A 22,593-nucleotide genomic window follows, 5' to 3' on the forward strand; every position below is an offset into this window, starting at 1 on the left:
CAGAAAGTGAGATGCCTGTTGCTTCATTCAAATTAAATTTGAATGAAGCAACAGTCCGCACTATTAAGAAAAATGAAAAATAAATAAGAAATGCAGTCCCCCCCACACCAATAACTGAGAAGATGAAAATACCACTCAGCATTTGGATTGATGATAGCTGTCTAAAAAAAATTAATATATAAGAAATATCAGTAAACAAAAAGCACTCAAAATTTTCAAGCACCTTAAAGAATATGGAGAATCCTCTGTCAACCCAGATTTTCTGGCAAGTAAAGGTTGGTTCAAAAATTTCAAAAAGAGTCTTGCAACTCATATCATAAGAATTCAAGGAGAATCTGCATCGCCTGATTATCAAGCTGCTAGGACTTTGATTATGAAGCTAAAGCTTGGCTTTTAAATTGTTTTGTGCCAGATCCTGAATGTCAATATTTAAGGCAGAAAAATTTGAGCTTCAAGACTGTATTACTATTAGATAATGCTCCATGTCAGCCACAAGATTTGAATCATCCCAACGTCAAAATACTGTTCCTACCACCCAACACTACTTCTTTACTCCAACTATTGGATCAAGGTATTATTTATACCTCTAAAATATATTACATAAGAAGAGCATTACAGTGCATTTTAGACTTAACTGATTTAAAACCAGTTAAGGTAATGGAAGCTTGAAAGACATTTTCAATCGAGCACTGTATCAACATCGTATCTTTGTCTCTGAAAAATCTGAAAGCATCAACATTAAATGCATGTTAGCAGAAGATATGTCCCTCTTCAGATGAAATAGAAAACATGCGTGAATCGTCAGAAAATGAAATTGTTGGCTTATTAAAAACTTGCTAAATCAATCCGAGGCGAAGGTTTTGTCAACATGGCTATTGAGGACTTTCAATAGTTATTAGCAGAAGGAAGAAATTGACGAAGCAGATTTGATGGAAATGGCATCTGATTCCATAAATCAAATCGATTCTGAGGAGACTAGCACTGATGAAGATTGTAAAGTTAATAATTTAACATTAAAAAAATTAAAAGAAGGCCTAAGCGTAGCTGAAAATCTTGAATCATTTTTCTTGAGTACAGACCCTTCTGCTGAAATAAGCTGACAATTCAAGAGGGAGCTGCAAAACTGTCTATCTCCATATCGAGAAATTTACATTGACTCGGTAAAGAACTAGTAGGCAAATAAAATTACAAATTTTTAAAAGAGGGAAGAAAATACCAGAACTTTAAATGAAGAAAAAAATTCTGAAAGTGAAAGCGATCTCATTCCACTGGAAAAACGTTCTCAGTTGATTATAGCAGTACTAAAGTTTTATTAAAATATGTAATATTTTTTGTATTGTATTGTACATATATGTATATGATTAATAAAAATTAAGTTTTTTATGTAGAATTTAGAAAAATTGTTTTTAATACGTTTTCGGAACATAACCCCCCCCCTTTTTATAGTAGCTCTGGGTTTCACACAACACGGCATTTTCCAGAAACCTATCTACTGTGTTATACGAGGGTTACTTGTATTTTAAAAATATATTTCAAATATATATTATTATATATATTACTATATACTTTATTATAAATATATTTCAAATATGTAGTTTTAAAATATAAATTCATCTTTAAACAAAAATCAAATAAAAAAATTCTGCTTTTTTAAACAGCAGTTTCAACATCCATTTATAAAAGCATTTTGTGAATTTTGAAAGAATTCCTTCCTTTCCCTTTTTGTGTGTACATGAATCAATTGTAAAGATTTCAAGCATTTTTCAGAGCTCATGTTAAAAGTAATTTGAGATGTTAGTTGATTAAGTGCAGCTTTTTATCACAAGAAAATTATGAAAATAATTGAAACTGAAATACTTAAAATAAAATTTTAAGCCTTTTATTTTCAGCAAATAATTAGCTGTCATATTTAAGAAGTCGTAGAAAAATTAGTATGGTAAGATTTCATTGTTTAATTTATTTAATAAATGGAAGCAATTTTTAAATAAGTAGCTTAAATATTTAGACAGAACAGTATATTAGCACATCGCAGTCAACAATTTTTAGCTTACAGTTAAGTGCTTTCTAAGAAAAAAAAAATTAAAACATATAAATGCGAGATATTGCAATAAACATAGCTATACCATAGGAAAAAGTTACGCGATCTGATCTTCCGTATTCCAGTTTAATAACTGACTAAAGTTGCATTCTTGCAATATTAAATACATAAACTGATTTAAAAACAAATAAAAATACTTGTGACATATGATTTTGATAGGGGAGTCCCAAAAGATTCATCTCGCCACTGCTGGTACAATTACACTGGTGGACAATTGCTAAGGATGATCACAAATGGGTATGTAGCGTTAAAAAGTAAGCGTGTTTTTTTGGATGCCAAGTAAAATAAAATAAGCTGACAATTCAGAATATGAGGACATAACAATAAAGATAATTTATTGTGCTCGGAATTCTAAAAGGTTTTGAAAAGTGTTCAAGGGATAAAATGGTCATATTGTGCTGAATAACCTAAAAGTGGAGGAATAAAATGCAATTACCATCTGCAGGCATTCTCTCGTAAGATGTCAGTTCGGGATATGGTCGCCATGGAGGGTGATGTAAGATTCCACACATCGTGTCATACTTTGCTCAGTATTATCCAATAACTGTTGCAGTAATTCGTCCATTTCTCTGTCAGTGCACGAAAAGGGTGTCCTTGTTCATTGGAGGCCATTGTTGACCAGCAAGACTCCTTCCCAAAGCATCCTAAACATTTTCAATGGGATTCTTATCTGGCAAACATGCTGGCCATAGGAGACATTGAATATCCTCATTCTGTAGACAATGTTGGACAGCAGCTGTTCGATGACATATTGCACTGTCGTCCATGAAAACAAATTTATCACCGACACCATCACAGAACATCATTAATGTATCATTGGCCAATCATAGTCTCAATTGCAACAACATGTAGCAGTGGGCAACCGATCATAGTGTCGTCCCATACCATGATACTGCATCTTGAATATTGGTCCTTTCCTGGATATTTTCTGAATAATAAGCAGTATTGCTCTCACACCAGATCAGTTGGCGTCTATAATCCAGTAACAGACTAAACTTACTCTTATCTAAGAACAGTACACAAGACCAATTCCATTGAGTCCAATTACGATGCTCATGATGCCATTGCAAACGGACAATGCATTGCTGTCTGGACAGTGGTATGCACACAACAGGATGGCTGGCATGCAATCCTCCTTGATGCAAACATCTGGCTTCAGTTTTTCAGGAAATCCGGTTGCCAGTAATAGCAAGTAACTGATTTGTTACCTCAATAGCTGCGCTGTGCCGGTTTATTTTGTCGATAGCACTATGTACACTGCTAAAAAAAAAAAAGGGGGACAGTGCTATATCTCTCGTTCTACTGGGCCAATTGATAAAATTCAAACTGCATTTTTCATCTCTCAAAAACGCGACTTAGGATATATATTAGATTTATATATAGCGCTTTTCTAACATAGGTATTTTGACACAAAATCGGACTTTTTCTAAAATAACATACCGATTTTTTTTCCATATTTCGATTCTACGACTTAAATTATGCCAGAATGCCAAGTTTTGTAAAAATCGTAAGAGTAGTTTTTAAAATATTAGCTCTCAAAATTCTAGCTCCTCAATGTTAATTGAATTTGGAAAATATGTATTAATATCTCTTTTTTTATTAAACTTTTTTTTATTTTTCCTTTCACATTTCGAAATTTAGGTTCATTCCAAATAAAATTTACCCATTTTTTGTGTTTTATTTTTTAAATATTTTTTATAAATTTTTCGAAAAAAAATTTGAATTATAACCTATAAAATTTTTCCCATCATCTTAAAGTAGGTGCATTTCTAAGTATACCTGCAAAAAATTACTTTTTTATTCAAAATTTTCTAAGATATACACGAATTTACATATTTTCGCGTTTTGAAACTTGGCATCTTTTTTTGAGCGATAATAACGCCAAATGTGGTTTATGGATTTTTGTTACAGTGAATTGCCACAGCTATTTTTAACCTTAAATTTCAAATAAAATTTTACGGAGAACTAATTATATGAAATTTTTCCCTCAATGATGTGTAATAAATATTTATTAATATATGCGAAAAGCTATTTTTTATAAAATTATAGATGATATTATTCAAATTTTTTACTATTTTTTAAAATTTCTCTTTCTTAAAAAAAAAAAAAAAATATATATATATATATATATATATATTTGTAAGAGCTACTAAATCGTCTGCTACTTTACTTTAACTTCGTTTAAATTGAATTGTCTAAAACTTAGAACTTTTGTTTGATGTTTATTCGAATTTTATGAAAATATTTTACGACATTAACTGCATAATTTATTTCTAAACAAGTTGTTGCTTATGAAGTGGCTGATATTATCATCCGTATTTTTAAAGCACAGTATATTTTTATAGAAACATAAGATTTAGAATAATCATTTTTATAAAAGTCAAATTATGATATAAACATACAACCCTCTAGAGACTGAATTAACGGAAGTTCAATGGCTATGTAGAAATTATCTGCAGCTACTTAATGGCTGGATAAGTCAGCAGGTTCTGTGGACAAGTAAGAATAATTATATAAACGACACCCAAATTCTGGATTCAATTAACAACGAGGGTACGATGTTTATTAAATGAATTTAAGAAGTTTTTAAATATAAAAAATCCACTCGTATTTTATCCTAAAATGTATTTTTATGCGTAGCGTATTTTCATTATATCTTTAAAATTCTAATTTAGAATGTAATTGTCAAGAACTGAATCCTATCATCAGTAATATAATAAGTAATTATTATGGTTATTAATAAATCCTTCTTATAAAGTAATTGCAAATATTTCAAAAAAATTTGTCTGAATGCAAATATTTTTCTATGCAAATATTTCTAATTTTATATTAATCAAGACTGCACACGATACTATTTATTTAAACTTCAATTCTTACTGTCAGCTCTAGTAGAAGTTACAAATCAATTATATTTAATTAAGGAATGACCATCTAAGTTTAGAAACAGCGTATCGTAACAGCAATTTAATTATTGATGCCGTATCTTTCATGTTACTCCCGATTGGCAAGCTACATGATTTTTAATGAGTATTCGGGTTTTGCTAGTAACTTCACTTGGAAATCGCGCTTAAACTAGGTTAATTGGTTATTTGAACATAGAAAGAACATGGGAGCTATTTGGTTAAGAACCTTTCTAAAGAAAACCTAGAAAACTACGAAAACCAACCATGCAGCCTGGGTTAGACTTCGCAACAAACAATTAGTATTTAACAATCTTCAAATGCTAGGCAACTGGTGAGGCTCATTTAATATTTTATTTGTAAATATTTAAAATATTGTTGTATTCTTAGACACAAAAAGCAGAATTTAAGTTTTGTTAACTCGTTAGTAAACTACCAAGCCGTAGTGCAAATGAATATCAATTTCTTTTGCAATAATTGTGTTCACTTAATATTCTTGGAATATGAGCTAAAGAAGGAATGTTCTCGGAAGATTAAAGAAGTGTTTAAATCCACTGATAGTAGGTTTGTCTTACAAGCTCAGGATCAAAACGATTCTGCAATTGCCTGAGTAGTTAACTTGTAAATGGCTGTGAATTAAGCAGATGACTTTTAATCTTACGTTATTCAGTCAGAAAACGTATTCCAAATGTTTTCTATTGCATGACAATGCATCTTTTCATCATTCAGTAACCAGTTGGAAAACCGCTTATGTTCCGAAAATAAATATGTGTACTCAATCGTCCTGCATGTTCTTCAAATTTGTCTTCTTGTGATTTTTTTTTTTTTTTTCTTTCCCAAAAACTAAAGTTGCCTCTCAAAGGAAAGTTTTTTGACATTGAAGAGACAAAAGGAGTATCACATCTACTTTTAGAGTCATGCCAAAAACAGATCTCTACAAGCCTTCTCTTCCATTACATGTTGTGCATTCAGACAAAAAGTTGCATCAGCGTAAATTGTATAATCTATTTTTATTAACATGCAGTGAATATATACTAAACCTTTTACTTTAGCTTCAGTAATTCAGAATTTTTGACGGAATTGTTGTCGGAACTAGGATTAGAAGAAAAGTCAAATTGAATATTTCGATAATACAATAAATTCAAGGTCAAAGTTTCAATATTTTATATTCGGAGGGAGGGAAAATTTTTCAGTTTTGGTCCATTTTCCTAAGTATATTTGCTTGATTCTTTATTTTTTCCATAAAAGCGAAAATCCTACGCATGGTATACATATAATGCATAGCTTCAAATTAAAGTTTAATAATATACAGGGCGGTTATAATTAAAGTTCCACTTTGAAACTGTCATAAAAGGAAAACTACTGGATCAAATGTTATCAAACTTGGTAACCGTGCGAAGGAGGTCATGGGAATTTATTTTCCGAGAAAAAAAGAAAGTTCGAAATCTCACCACCAGGGGGGAAATGGTGTTGTATGCAATATTGTTAAACGAAATATGGGTCAGAATGTAACTTAACTTTTTGTTACACAGGTTTAATATGTTGTATACTCTTAAGAAACTTTGAAGTAAGCAAATTACCATCTAAAGGCGTTAAATTCGATAAAAGCCGAGTGCGCCATTCATGTAAGGGAGAAATTCTTCCATGAAAACCACTAATTAGAGATTAGAAAATGTGAGATCACAAATCACTCGCACAAGTGCGTACAATCTGGAAATCGTTTTCTTACAGATCGCTAATTTGTAATTTTTGAAGCCTGAATTCGGCCCTAAAACATGAAGATACTGATTCAAAACGTTTTTAATTGATTTGGGCCAAAGAAATCCCTCATGTTACCTACCTAGTTCCATTGCATTTGATTGCATAGCACGGTGTGGAATGACAGCTAGTTTCATAACTGAACCATTTTGTCTGAAGAGCAGTCGACAGCTGGACTACTGTGATTGCAGCTCGCTTAGAGTCTATGTTAAAATGTTTCGTGATACATGAACTGCAGTAACGTGGCATTTTAGATACTAAGATTTTTATGCAGGACCACCTCACATGTGTCGCACAGTTACTTAGGCAACATTTCACGAATGTGCATCTTTTATAGGCCGACACTTCCCCTCTTCCTACCAGACCTCAAACCTCTGTGACTTTTGGCTATGGGGTTAACTCAAAAGCACTGTTTATGGTGATAATCTAAACAATTTGGCAGAAATGAAAAATGTGATACACCGACATGTCCATAACATTCCTCCTGATATGCTGGGCTGCTGTTGAGAATGCAGTAACAGAATTTAACTTGCTTTCGGAAAATGCTGGAAGCTACATTGAACATGCTTTGTAACACGTTTCGGAAACAAACTCATTTTAAACCAGTGTTTTCATGTCTTATTTCATTTAACAATATTGCATACAGCACCATTTTTCCCTTGGTGGTGAGTTTTTGAACTCCTTTATTTTTTTTTTTCTCCGCGGAAAAATAAATTTCCATAACCTCGTTTACACGATTGCCAAGTTTGATAGCATTTGGTCCAGTAGTTTTCCTTTTATGACCATTTCAAAGTGGAACTTTAATTATAACCACCATGTAAATTAAACTTTAAAAGTTTGACAGTTTGGTTCAAGTCCCAGCTTTAAAAAAAAAAAAAAAAAAAAAAAAAAAAAAAGTATATAAATATAAATTTTTATATTAATTTTCTTAGAAAGAATGTTTTAAGAAGCTAATTTTTCTCTCGCATTATAGATTGTATAAAAAAACATGATCTTTAATATGATTTAGATTGTTTCAGGTGATATAAGAATCGGATCACTCGGTGGTACAGGATAAACACTGCTGGACTGTTTCATGTCTTTGTCATTTAGCAAAATATCTTTTAATTAAAATATTTATCCTTTGGGCTTCGCTTTAAACTTTATTTATATTTAAAATTACTAGAAAATGAAAAGCTGTCTTCAGCTGAAACGCAATTCATGTAATTGATATTTTAAAAAAATTGACAAGAATGCAAAATTTATGGAAGTCTAGTAATCGAAAAATCTTAATTTTCTTGTGTGAGCACTGAAAATAACTGTAGAAGGAAAGTGAAAATTAGGGAGAAAAGTAAGCAAAAATTTGCAGGGAAATTTGGCTGTCAGGCATACCAAGATGTTGAAAGTTGGACGCTTTTGAATATACTTTCAGGATACTTCAAAGAATTTAGGTGTTCAAAGAGAAAAAACTTGGAAGTCTACACCAGCAAATGCCATCAATTGAGCTTGTGTTAACAGAAAAGACAAAAACGATATCATTGCAGATTAAAGTGAAAAGCGACTGGTTTTAGACTATATATGGTTGTATAAATTTAAATTACGTTATAGAACATCATATTGTATCATAAACGGAGAATCCCATGATTTCTCAGTCAAATTATTTAAAGATTCAGGAGTTTATCCAGTAATGTATCTGGATGTCACCTAAAGACTTTTTTTTTCTTCCTGATGAAACAGTGGCCAAGCGGTAAAGTTGCTGAACACTGGTAGTTCGGTCCGAGGTTTGAATCCCGCGAACGGGCTGGCTGCATGGGCGTTTCCGTGGTTTTCCCCATGTGTATACGAGCCAGTTTCCCTCAGAAAGTCCTGCACGAAGACATCCCTCCCATTAGGCAGATAGCCCTAGTGTGCTTTGTCATAATTAAATAAACCAAAACCTCTTGATGAAACCAGCCTTTCCTTTCATCTCATACCTTCAAAATGGTTAGCCTCTAAAGACTGATAAAGGCTCTAACCAAATACTGATGAAATGGATTGAATTGGATTATTAAGTTACGGCAAAGCAGGGCTATCTGCCTAAAAGGAAGGTGGTATGGTGGTGTATTTAATTATGGCAAAGCACACTAGGGCTATCTGCCTAAGGGGAGGGATGTGGACTTTCTAAGGGAAACTGGCTCGTATACACATTACACATGGAAAACCACGGAAACACCCATGCAGCCAGCCCGTTTGCGGGATTCGAACCTCGGACCGAACTACCAGTGTTCTGCGACTATATCGCTCGTGCGCTGGTGGGCCCCCTAAAAGGAAGGATGCCTTTGTGAACTTTCTAAGAGAAACCAGCTGTCATACACGTAACACATGAGAAAATCCACGAAAATGCCCATGCAACCAGCCTGTTTACCGGGATTCAAACCCCGGAGAGCTACCAGTGTTCAGCGACTTTAACGCTCGGCCTTTTGTTGGCCTTTATGAAATGGAAGGCGATAACTTTATTTAAAATGATTGTCAGAAATACCAAGATGTTTCGAAAAGTTGGATGCTTTTTAATATACTTGCAGAATGCCTAAAGAAAAAGAACAAGAATGAAGCAGAATACAGCAAGAAGCTTTACAGCAAAAGAGCAAGAAAAAGAGAAGAAAAAATAAATTTTTGCGTAAAATTTAGTATTTGTATTTTTTTAAATTTAAAACTTTTTAATCTTATGATATTTGATTCTTGCTATTTTAAAAATAAAATATTTGACTAAAATATGAATAACATTTTAAGAAACCAAATGTAGGATAAAATTGTGTAAAGCAATGGGCACGATGATAAAACTGTTTAAAGCAATGTATGCAAGTCAACCTAAGTTAAAATGTCGGTTATACATCTTTCTCATTTATATATCTTTTCTGAATGGAACATTGAAAGGCGTGTGAACTGTGCTTTACTGTATTTTCTCTTTTAATATATTCAGTTTTCAGATGCACCGTAGTCTGCGACACAAAGTTTTCGTCTGAAAGAACCGCAATTCAAATAAATAAAATAAAATCCTGGAAAATTTATATTAATAAATATATTTAAAATGCTCAGTTTGAATGAATAAATAAAAAAATTTAAAATAATTATCTGAAGAGACAATGCAACTCTAACAATTAAAATAAAAGTCTAAAAATTTAAAAATTTCCTAAAATAGTAACTATGACTAAAAATATAGTATAAAGAAAACTATTTGAAAAAAAAAATAAAATAAACGATGCACCTTTTATTTAAACTACGCAGTTTGAATGGTTAAAAAGAAATTTTTTAAATAGTTATTCGAAAGAAACCGTGCAACTTAAATAATTAAAATGTTCGAAAAAGAAAAAAAATTACTTAAAATAATAACAATTATAATTAAAAATATAATATGAAGAATATTATTTGAAAAAAGGAACGATGGTGTCTTTTTTCCCCCTTACGGGAAAGGAAAATAGGTTGCCATATATTAAGAAGTTCGCCAAGTGAACTGTTCTTGGTGCAATTGAGAAAAAGCGCCAATATAAACTGTTGAATTTCTCCATAAATTTCGCACCAAATTTTACAAAATTTAGTATCTAGGCATAATTTGAGTCGTAGAATCGAAATATGTAAAAAAAATGGTATGTTATTTCAGAAAAAGTCAGATTTTGTGTCAAAATACCTATGTTAAAAAAGTGTTATATATAAATCTAAGTCGCGATTTCGAGACATAAAGAACGCAATTTGAATTTTGTGAATCAGCCCAGTAGAACGGGAAATATAGAACTGTCTTTTTTTTTTTTTTTTTTTTTTTTTTTTTAAAGCAGTGTACCTATTTTCTACAGCCATCGCACTGTGAACACGACCTCCTATGTGACATTTGCTACACATTCCATTTGTGTGAAATTATTTCTAAAGCCTTGAAACAGCGGCTGACGTCAAACTCCCTAGCAATGTTTTATTTTTTGCACTTTTAATATGGCCAATAATGCGACCATGTATAATATCATCTAAGTGACATCAGGAAGGCATACAAAAATTGCAAATTCATCAATTGATTCTTTCCCGTTAAATTTTGCTTTTGAACAACAAAGGTCAATATGCATCAAATCCTTTTATCTTCTCTATGATAGCATCACGTGACAAACTGCTTTGGCAATCCAAAATTTGCATATGCACAACAGGACTTTCTGTATCCCACACTTTTGCTAATTTCCACATTTTCCAGCCTTCCATTTTGTGGTTGCTGTCACTGCTACTGTCATCCATCCTTAGCAATTATCCAAAAGTGTATAAATTTCCTAGTATAGTAAAAAAAGCAAACACCTTTTTTTTTTTTTTTTTTTTTTTTTTTTAGGAGACAAGATATATATACTATAAAGTTATACTACTACTACTACTATAAAGTTAACATATTTTATAGCACTTTTAAGTAGCATTTCCTTTTTTTTGGGGGGGGGGGCAAAATACCTGAAAAATAACACCAAAGTTGGTATGTAAATTATTCTAAAACTATGTTACCCGAACTACCACAACCCACATGTTTTTTTATTCCAGCTTATTGTAACATTGATTTTAGAAACGAGGGAGACTAGGAAGAGATTTAAATGAAATTAATGCAATAATGAACATATAATAAATCAATGTATAAGTGTAAAATTATTTAAAAATAATTTTTAATTTTAAATAAATACTTATTATAGAATGGAAAAACTCAAGATTTTCTGTAACCCACCAACAATGAACAGTGCTTTTCTGTTATTGGAACCAGATTAAAAAATCTATGTATGTATGTGTATGTATATACATTCACACTCATGTACACACACACACATATACACACGTGCATTTCTGAATTTGGTCCCAATAATAGAAAAGAATCAAATTAACTTGCAATTCATACTTCATGCTAATTCAGAAGTTTCAATTTAATTTTAACTATATCTGTTACAAATATAATTTAAAACTTTTGATGGAACATATGACATTCATTCACAAATTCAAGATTAAGTACAATTTAAAGATGATTTATCCAGAAAAATCATAAAATAATTTTGTAAAAACTAAATTAAAAAAAAAGAAAAAGAAAAAAATAGACTACAACAGAAGACTGTCATTATAAAAAAATAATATATTAACAGAAATTTTATAAAATAAACATATTCTGGGGGAGGGCTTAGCATATAAATATCACTACAGTTCTCAAATAAAAGTTTTGATAACTAAAAGAAGGTTATTATAAATTTTATTTTATTTACTAACCTGTTTAATAAAATGAAGATTTGATTTTTTATATTTTAAGCAATGAAGCTATTAATATGAAAGATGATACTAATTCAGAAGTCAAACAATAAAAATCAGCATTTTGTTGTTTGACTTTTGAATTAGTATTTGTTCGGCGTGTTATTGTGTCTTAATGAAAGATGATGTTCCATTTTTAAGGATTATTCAGAATTTTCTTTCAAACTCTGACCTCAAAAATTAATAGTTGCTAGTAAAATATTACATTGAAAATTGCAGTTTCCTTAGATTTTAAAAAGGTAAATATTTTTACAATTAAAAATAAAAAATAAATATTTAAAATTATATAGGTATTATATCTGGATGCAAACAAATCATACCAGGAAATGCAGCATACAAAATCATAGCTGCGAACATTTGACAATATTTGCATCAGTGATAAAAACAATATTTGAATACAACACTTTAAAAAAATTATAAAATATCACAGTTTGACAAATAATGTGGTAGCATTATTATCAAGAGAAGTTCCGATTCCTTTTTTAAACTTGGCAATTCTTCTTCCTGTAAGTAAAAATATACATCCTAAAATAAAAGAATTCTGTTTGATAGCATCTAGAAATATTTTAATATATTGCCTATTAATGAATTTAATATCATTAAACAATTACAACTAAATGATGCCATTTATAGTAGCACTGTTTTCAAAAATGGGAATTTTTTTATAATTTTTCAAGATCGGAGATCAGATGAGTTATCACATGCATATTACACATTAATTATACTAGTCAAATTTGTTTCTGTGATACATCAAACTCCTGATTTTTCATGGATCATCTAAAAACAATCGTGGGCCACACAAAACATGTTAAGTTTTAGAATAAACTCATGATTTTTGAAACTGAATTTCATTTGATGGGGAGGGGAACTGATCTATACTAGAAAAGATGAATGTTCTATAAAGAAGAAATAATAGCATCAAGTTACACAACAGAATGACTAAAACAATGAATTCTATAGGATTTCAGCAAACTGAGACATTCTGCGTATATGGTGAAGACGGGAATAAAATAGCAAGATCAGCTACAATAATGCGCACACTAACTATTATACTGTTAAATTAATCACAATTGTTAGGTGAATAGCTTAGGTTAATAATACCAAGCTTTATGCGATTTGCTCCAAATTATCTAAATATATAGAAAAGAAATACATTTTTCAGAAGAAAATATTTAAATTTACCAAGATTTTCTGTTTATTTTAATAATTTTACAAAATTATACATTAAATAGTGTGCTGTATATCATAATTTTAAAGCCTCTAAAGTGTTAAGTTTTTTCCACTATCCTGGTTTTTCAGTTATACCAAGAACCAGTGGTATATCAGAAAAAATAACTGAGAAATTAATGCATTTCTTGAGTTAAAGGAATAATGTTATTAAATCAACTAATTCCTAACTAAAACATAAAGTGAAAATAAAAGATTCAAAATATATTTAAATCTAGAGATGCAAAATTATGATGTTTCGAATTTAAATAATTTGATTTAATTAAAACAGTACTTTCTGGTTATCCTTACACCCCTCCCAAAAAACTTGTCACTAATTTTTTGTTAAGTTAAGATGTAAATAGCCATTTTTACAAATGGTGGTACACCAAGAATTACATAAAACAACAACCATTTAATAAAATCGCAAGAAGCATCCATATGGAAATTTCTTTTTTTTTTTTCCCCACTGTTCCAACAGTGTATACAGTGAATTACAGAACAACAGAGTATTACAGAAACTTGGCATCACATACAACACTGTTGTTCTCCCTATATGCACAACAATCTCTCAGTGTTTAAAAATCAGAGAATTTCACAAATTTGGCATCATTGCTGCTTTTTTCCTATATATATTCTACTGTAAAAGCTCAAAGTCTGGTAAATCTTCAGCTTTACCGGTAAAACATAGCTTTTACCAAAGTGACTTGGTAAACGTCTGAAGTATGCTTTACAGCAATAGTACTCAACTTTTTTTTGGTACTGGGGCACATAATGCACTTTCAGAAAGCAAAGTGGGCACCACATAACTTTTCCACCCCGGCTGATATACAGGCCATCCCTTAGTGGTATTATCACGTTACTAGTTAAATCTAGCTCGTAAGAAAAAAAAGCACCCTCATAAAGAAGATTAAAAAAAATGGATCGAGATAGAAACAAAATATCATGCACAAAAATTTTATTACTTACAATATAGTCATGTCTTTTCTGTCTGTAGTGTTGCACTTAATGTGATTTTTGACACTGAATTTCGTTTACCAACATATGAACATTAGGTACATACGCTGAGGTTCCCCGCACACAAGCAATTGTCAAGATGCGAATCAGTGAGCCTGCTCCGGTTTTTCGACTTGATAATGTTCATGGTTTAAATATTCGCAGAGGTAGGTAGACCCAAAACAAAATTTGATTTTATATGCAATACTTCTTGATAATGGAAACCTATTCTTTTCCACAAGTTTCCATAAGTCTGCATCTGTGACATGTGCTTGTAGGATAGTATCATTCTCCAGTTCGACTATTTCCACGTTTGTGGCAATAATTCTTGCAATTGCTGTGGCGTTTCAGTTGCTTCGTAGTGAATGGGTTGACAAAAAAGCTCACCGCTAGCTCCAGGCAACTGAAATTTTGAAATCACTTTCAAATTGGTCCAGAAGCATCTTAAGATGGCCGGAAAATCGCAAGGACCCAAAATTGTCATCATTCACCAATTTTGTTCTTGTTTGGAAAATGAACCAGGGATTTTGATCTCATTTGAGACATCTTTGAAAGCTTTCACAGATCCCATCATTTGAGCCAGCTCCTTATATTTACCCTGAAGATCCAGGTTTAAAATGTTCAGTTTCTCAGTGATGTCGGCATGGAAAGCCAGATTAAATAACCACAAAGAGTCATATAGTTTTTCAATGTGTTTACTGAATTTGTCAGGGTTAGATTGCATGAACTCTTTTATCTGCTTGGTAAGCGATAAAAACCTTGATAGAACTTCTCTGCTGAGCCATCAGACTTCTGCATATAAGATGAGGTCGACTGTTTTACCTTCGGAGTCTTTCACCAGTGCTTTAAAAAGCCGGTGTTTAAAAGAAGCCACATGAATAGAATTGATAATCGATGTGACAACATTCATGATGCATTCGAATGGAAATATCTTTGCGCACAACGCTTCTTGATGAATGATGCAGTGATAAGACATGAAGTTTGAAAAACACTCGCCTTTCTTGCACAAAGTGACAAAGCTGCTGGTTCTTCCTGTCATGGCAGGTGCTCTGTCTGTGGTAACTGCCGATAGTTTTTAAGCGGCAAGCCAATTTCTGCCGCAAACATCTTAAAAGCTTTATAAATGTCCTCTCTTCGTGTTCTCATCGTCAAGGCAGAATTTTTAATAATTTTTCTTTAACAGAAAAGTTGTTAAATACCATTCTTATCATAACAGCTAACTGCGACATGTCAGAAATATCCATGGACTCATCAAATTGGAGAGAAAAACCATTCACATGTTTCCAAGTCTCTCTTCAGTTGAGACTGCATGTCATCAGCAATTGCTTCTATTCTCCTTAAAACAGTGCTGTCTGATAATTGAAGGTTCTGAATTGCTTTGATGACTTCACGCTTGTTAGAGAATCCGTCAAAGAGGTTTTTGGCATCTGCAAGAAATGCTTCCATCAGCAACCCACGGTCTGAAAATGTTTTTCTTCTTCCCCAGCAAGTGAGCAATTTTAACGAAACTGCATTTTTGGACTTTGAAACTGGCCTAACAAACAGTGATTGCTGCACTGAAAGTTTCAATTTCAGCTCACATACTTTCTTCTTCCTAATTTCTGAACCGTCCGGGTAGTTTGTTGAAAATGTTCCATGTCTGAACATGACATTCCACATTATGTTTCTTGGCCAATGCTACAGTAGTGCCACACAACAAACACACACACACACTTCCCTTTCACATCAACAAAGCAATACGTTTCTTCCCAGCTGGAATTGTAATTGTATATCTTCTGCCTTTTGCTGGGCCCACTCATCCAGGGGTAAAAAAAAAAAAAAAACCAAATCGCTAAGCCCCAATGCAGAATGAGGATGACGGCAAGACTGGATGCACCACTAACACTGTCACTGCCAAAAGCTCAAAGAAGATTGGTGAAGAACGTGGGTCAAAAGTTTCCCTTTGCACCTTGTTAAATATTTAATATAATTGGGTCATACCGTCAAGTCAAGGGTCGACTCTGACCTGCAGTTCCCTTCATTTTTGTCAGCCCTGTTTGGTGTGGTGAGCTTTGTAATATCGTGCTCCAAATCTTAAAACTTTATCGTTCTATTAACCAGTGAGGATGCCCGGTCATTACAAAACATAATACAGAAATTAAGTCCTTTCAGTGAAATTTTTTGACCTTCTTAGTAGCTGCATTCAAGGTCATGTACGTGTCATTCACAGGCATTTCCGGAATTTATCTTTCCTTTTTTTCAGAAATTGGGTAGCAGGGCCTCCCAGGCCCGAGGCGTGCGTTCGATTGTTAGCATTGTCACTTTAAACCGGACAGAGGTGACAAGAAGAATGAAGTTAAGACACACCATCACTCTCGATGCTTCCGAAACCCAAGACAAGGCCAACCAAGTTTCTACCCCTTCCCTGCCAAACCCCCTCCATGTGCGATCCCAAGAAAGACTGTTGCAGCAAAAACTATTTTTTGAACGAAGCCTGATGGGCACTATGCAAGGTCGCCTTGGGCATCGCGGTCACCGAGTTGAGTACCCCAGCTTTACACGGTTTGTATGGTCCTTAAGAGTCGTTCAAAATCCTTAGGTTTTTGGAATTGATTTTTGGTCCTTAAAAGTCCTTAATTTTGACCAAAATCGGCATAAGATACTTAATTTTAATCGTCTGAAATTTCTGTTTTACGACTCCCATTTTGAGTGTGAATTAGCATTTTGGAGGAATATTGTTGGCAATTCACTGACACATATGGTTATCTTTTCAATGGGTTCATGGGTTATCATTTGTTCCTATTTTTTTTTTTTTTTTTTTCCTTTGAGAACATACAGACTCCCCATGCACCACATATGTACAACACAGGGCTTACAGAAGTAAGTTAACTAGAACATTAAAGGTTACATGTATAAATAAACATTAAAAATTACATGCATAAATAAAGCGAACAAAAGCAGAGAACAGCAGTCTGGACTTCACGAAAACAGATAAGTTCACTGGCCAAGTCACTCCGAACATTTTCAAATCGTTCTGTAAGCATAATCTAGGGCCATCAAATGTAGGGCACGAGAAAATCAAATGTTCCACATCCTGAGGAACTCTTTTTGAACATTCACATAAATTGTTTGATCGTAGATTAAAACGAAACAGATAACTTGCAAATTTACCATGACCAGATAAAAACTGAGACACTTTAAAATTTAACGAGAGGAAAGACTCGGAATTCAGTCTATGGTAAATAGAAGGAAGGAACTTTTTGGTGACTTCCGCATTACAAGATGAAATGTATTCCTCATTCCACATAGCTAAAAGCTTTTTATAATGAAAGGACTTCCAATAACTCTTTGGAATGCTAATGTTGATATCAATGGGTAAATTTAAGGCATCTTTAGCTAAGAAATCAGCTCTTTCATTTCCGTAGAAACCATGATGAGCACGCACATAAGCAAAGCAGATATCAATACCTCTAATTCTAAGTGAACTAACAGTTACTAGGGTTTCGATAACTAATTTATCGCAGCTGGTAATACTGTTCAAAAGTTGAAGAGAAGAAAGAGAATCAGAACAAATAAGGTACTTTGAGGATGCTGTCCCATGATCCTGGATCCACTTGACGGCAAGATAAATGCACAGAAGTTCTGCTTGAAAAACTGTACATTCATTCCGTATACGGTGTCTAAGAAAACAAATCTCGGAATTGCCTTCAAAAAGAACAAATGCAAGGCCAACCTTGTTGTTCATCTTGCTGCCATCTGTAAAGAAAACCATATGAAAATTTATTTCAGCAGTCTCTTTATAATCGCAGAAATTTATGGGTTCTAAAGAAGCAGGATGAGGAAGATCAGTGAAGGGGACAATTCCATTAATACAGTCTTCTGAAGCATGAGTTGCCAATGACTCAAAAATATTATTCTTATATGCAATTTCAAAATCAATAGGCGGAACTCCTGCAAGAACAAAAGTAGCCTCATAGCTTAAGGTTCTATAACCACTAATAATACGAAGAAGAATTCTCCGTTGAATCTTTCTTAAATTTCTTTTGTTAACCTTCTTGGCAAGAACATGTCCCCAAGCACGACAGCCGTACGAAATGAAAGGTACAATACACTGCTTATACATGAGTTTCTTAACATCGTAGCTTACTCCAAAAGTATTTTTGGCAATTCGGTGAAAGCCATTAATAATTTTTTCACATTTAGCAGAAAGGAATTCAATGTGCTTTTTCCATGTTAATTTTTGGTCAAGAATGACACCAAGATATTTAACATTTTCTACAAATTCCAACGGAGAATTATCGAGCATCAAAGAAGCAATATTTTGTTCATCAAACGTACTGGGAACAAGAATAACTTTACTTTTTGAAGGATTGAAAGTGAGTTTATGAGAAATCGCCCAACTGGAGACAAAATCTAGAACTTCTTGTGCTCTCAAAAGAATGTTATTCAAAATCCTTCCTTGGAAAATTAATAGTAAGTCGTCTGCAAACGCAATTTTTAAACAACCGTCGAGATGACTTAAAAGATCATTTATGATTATGTTCCAAAGAGTAGGTCCGGATACAGAGCCTTGAGGACAGCCTTTTTCTAGAGAATAAACCTTAGCTTCATTTCTAATATAAATCATTTATATTATTAATATTAATATAAATGATTGGATACTCAAGTTTCTAAGCAAGAAGTGAAACATAAGCATTTCGAAATAATTTCATTTTTTTCAAATGAAGAGCTTTTAAACAACTTATCGCTTTTGGAGATGTGATTTATTTTTTAAAGGTTCTAAATTTGGCGACTTGTCAACATTTTGGCGATTTTACAATCACTTTCTATGAAAAATTTTTAATTCCGAGATCTGGAAATTTTTCGATGTTTTTTTTAAAACGTTGTAACATTGATAAATTTCATTAAAATAATTGTAATAGATTGAAATTATATTTAAAAAATAACATTAAAATAAAACATTTTTATTTTTCGCTGTCATAGATCAGAGTATTACAGGAACTTGGTATCACATACAACATTGTTGTTCTCCCCATATATACAACAATCTGTCAGTGTTTAAAAATCAAAGAATTTCACAAATTTGGCATCGCACGTGCTGCTTGCCAAAACTAAACATATTATAAAGTTTCGTTTTGGCAACTAATTATACAATATTTTGAATCTGAAAAATAAACAAGGTATAATGCTATAAAGAACAATTTATGAAACAGTTCTTAGCAAAAGCAAAATTAGATATGTAATTAATTAAAATTGTCTTTTTAATTTCTTCATGGTAAGAGTTCTTCCCATGTAATTGTCTCAGAATATGCATTTTTCTCTATAAAATGAATTTTACACTCCCCCTTTTTTTTTCCAAAATATTTCTAGCTTTTTGCTGTTACAGAACTGGTAGGGATAATTTTTCTTTAGAATTTTAGACGTTGCAGCTTGGAAAGTTTAGGAGGATTTCAAGGCAAGATTTATAGACCCACGATTCTAGAAGATTCCAGGAAAATGTGACTCAACGAAAAATGTCTCCATGGTATTAACACATAGAAGATGTATTTTACAGAAAGTTTGCGATGAATTTCTTACTTTTCGGAGAACAGCTGGAAGAAGAATGAAAACATAATGTTTGAATCTTTTCTTTTGATACCAGAACCTTTTTCTTACATGTTTATCTTTCCTTTATTTTCTGTACTTTTCACTAGACACAAGAATGGAAAATATCAAAAATGCTTCTAATCTTATCACATTGACAGGCATTATAGAAAGGATTTTTTTTTATCAATAAAGAAATTCGAAACTGGCAATTTAAAAGATTCTTCTAATATGCACTAGACATTTTCCCACCTGATGCAATCTCTGAGGCTCATAAATTCTGCAGCCTAATGCCTTTCTAAATTCTGTTTCTAATGCCTGCTCTAAATTCTAAAAGTTTTTGCCATTTCTAGATTTTGTTGCTCGGTGTGTCACTAAATTCTAAAAATTCTGCCACACGAGGTCTGTAAGCAGCCCTTACCATGTATATTTCATATTTCTTCTGAATGTTTATATAACTAAAGAAATAAAATTAGCAGCTTTTTCTATACATTCTAAATGCATTTAGTTTTTTTTTTTTTTCTTCTTCTTTTTAAATAGAATAACGGAAGTTTTTAATTAAATCCCAACATTCTAAAATGAAAAGGAAAGATGTTGAAGAAAGAAACTGAATAATAAGGAAAATTATTCTTCAAAGATATATACAGCTATTATAATGTAAATTACCCAGTTGTTTATAATTTCAGCCTTAAATATAATTTCCCATTTCTATTTCCTCATAGAGTTACTGAGCCAGCTTAAATAGTTTTTGACCACTAGTCCACATTTTTAGTTTAAAAATTTGACTGTTCTTTTTTAATTACATCACCATGAGCTGTAATTCATTTTGTTAACATCAGAACATGACTTTATGCTCCAAGATCTTTTTAAATAAGGAGGCTTTGTCTTTGGAACTTTTTGTCTGTCAGGGAAGTTTTGGACTATTTGGCTTTTACCAGATCCAAGTACAGTCAAAAGTCGTTAATCTGGACTCGTCGGGACTTCGGCGATTCTGGATTATTGATTTTTCCGGATTATAGATCATCAGTTTAAATCTGGTAAGATGGCAGTCAGAAATTATAAAATTAATTTATAAAATAAAGAGCAATTATGATCTAAAAGGTATCAAAATTTAAAAAAAAAAAGCTTAATATTTATTTGTTTACTTTATTAAACATTTCTTTCAATGCGCACATGCGTAAAGCATACATTATGCATAGTCGAAATTAGAAAATTGCAACCAGAAAACTATTTGATGTGTATTCGTGATATTTATAATGAATTTGATTTAAATCATATAAAAGACAGAGTACATCGAGACGAAATACCACATTTAGTAATGAACTATAAAAACATCTAGCCGAAAGCTATAATAAAATAAAAACATCTGCCCTGAAGATATGGATAGTGCTGACAGATCAACTTCCAGTTCATTGCGTGCCGTGACGTTCCCCTCCCCCGCAGAGCAGCGTGAAATTGATAAACAGATTTCGGAATGGTTAGAAAAACAAAGGATATGCCTTTATCCATTTTTTGCAGCAATTCGACTTTTTGTTTAATGGACTTCGAAACATACTTTTGCTTTGTAGATCCTTTACATATTAGTAAATATATACAGTCAAAAGTCGTTAATCCGGACTCGTCGGGACTTCGGCGATTCCGGATTATCGATTTTTCCGCATTATAGATCATCAGTTTAAATCTGTAAGATGGCATGCAGAAATTATAAAATTAAAAATATGAAACCGTAATTTATGAAATAAAGAACAATTATGATCTAAAGGGTATCAAAATTTACAAAAAAGGAGCTTAATATTTATTTGTTTACTTTATTAAACATTTCTTTCAATGTAAGTTGTTTAAGTTGCTTCGTTTTTTATGTGATAATATATTCTGTTTAAATCTATAAACAGATATAATTTCTTGTTCAGTTACAAAGTTCCGCTGTTCAAGTCCTATAATTGCTAATTGCTGTGTCTACCGACTAATTCGTCAATTGAAATTTTTTCGTTTTCGATAACCTCTGTCACTTTCTTCGCTATCGGAAGCAAATTATAATGACGAGGAATTTGATTTAAATCATATCAAAGACGGACTACATCGAGATGAAATACTACATTTAGTAAGGAATTATAAGCCAAATAAAATAAAAACATCTGTCTGAAGACAAGGATAGTGCTGACAGATCAACTTCCAATTCATGGCGTGCCGCAGCGTTAAAGATAAACAAAGTTTAGATAAACAAACGTTAAAGGATATGCCTTTATCCATTTTTTGCAGCAATTCCACTTTATGTTTAATGAACTTTGAAACATACTTTCCTTTTGTAGATCCTTTACATATTAATAAATATATATCAGATATTCTATTTGACATAATCGAAAGTTAAAGCTTACTTTTATAAAATTGCTCTAACAGTCTGCAAAAAATAATAAGCCGGATCCAATTCGAAGATTAAGGAACAACGCAATCTGCAACATTAACTGAAATAGATAATTAGATAATTTTAGCTTAGCTTATACCGTCCGTTATACATTAAACACGCACTCGTAAACATATTTTGTGCACGCACACAAGCATATTCGCAGCCGTAAAGGTCTTATGCGCATATGTCAACGCGACGCATGCACAGAAAGTTTGTAGCTTTGAGGTCTGGATTATAGATCATTCCGGATTATGGGTGTCCGAATTAAGAACTTTTGACTGTATATCCTCATAGGTACATTGAGGTTGACAAGTTTGGATATAAAGCACAGAGAAATTAGTAAGAACATTGGTTTGAGTGTTAAGACAAATTTCTGATTGTTAGAACAGATGCTTAAAGAGAAGGAA

The 22,593-nt window shown here is 32.3% G+C and overlaps 1 protein-coding gene across 2 annotated transcripts in view; it reads right to left on the bottom strand.

The window, feature by feature from the left end:
- Window positions 1-1,863: 1,863 nt before the first annotated feature.
- LOC118198006 (extracellular tyrosine-protein kinase PKDCC-like) overlaps window positions 1,864-22,593 on the bottom strand; it is a 48,964-nt gene continuing 28,234 nt past the window's right edge. For both annotated transcript variants that reach the window (XM_085820575.1, XM_035369587.2), the window contains exon 5: window positions 1,864-12,522. In XM_085820575.1, coding sequence (XP_085676701.1) covers window positions 12,443-12,522 — 80 coding nt within the window. In that variant the 3' untranslated portion in view covers window positions 1,864-12,442. The remainder of the gene's footprint in view (window positions 12,523-22,593) is intronic.

The sequence above is a fragment of the Stegodyphus dumicola genome, chromosome 1 (genome assembly GCF_044657685.1).
Source record: "Stegodyphus dumicola isolate Sdum_Otavi_A_Nest chromosome 1, ASM4465768v1".
NCBI lineage: Eukaryota > Metazoa > Arthropoda > Arachnida > Araneae > Eresidae > Stegodyphus > Stegodyphus dumicola.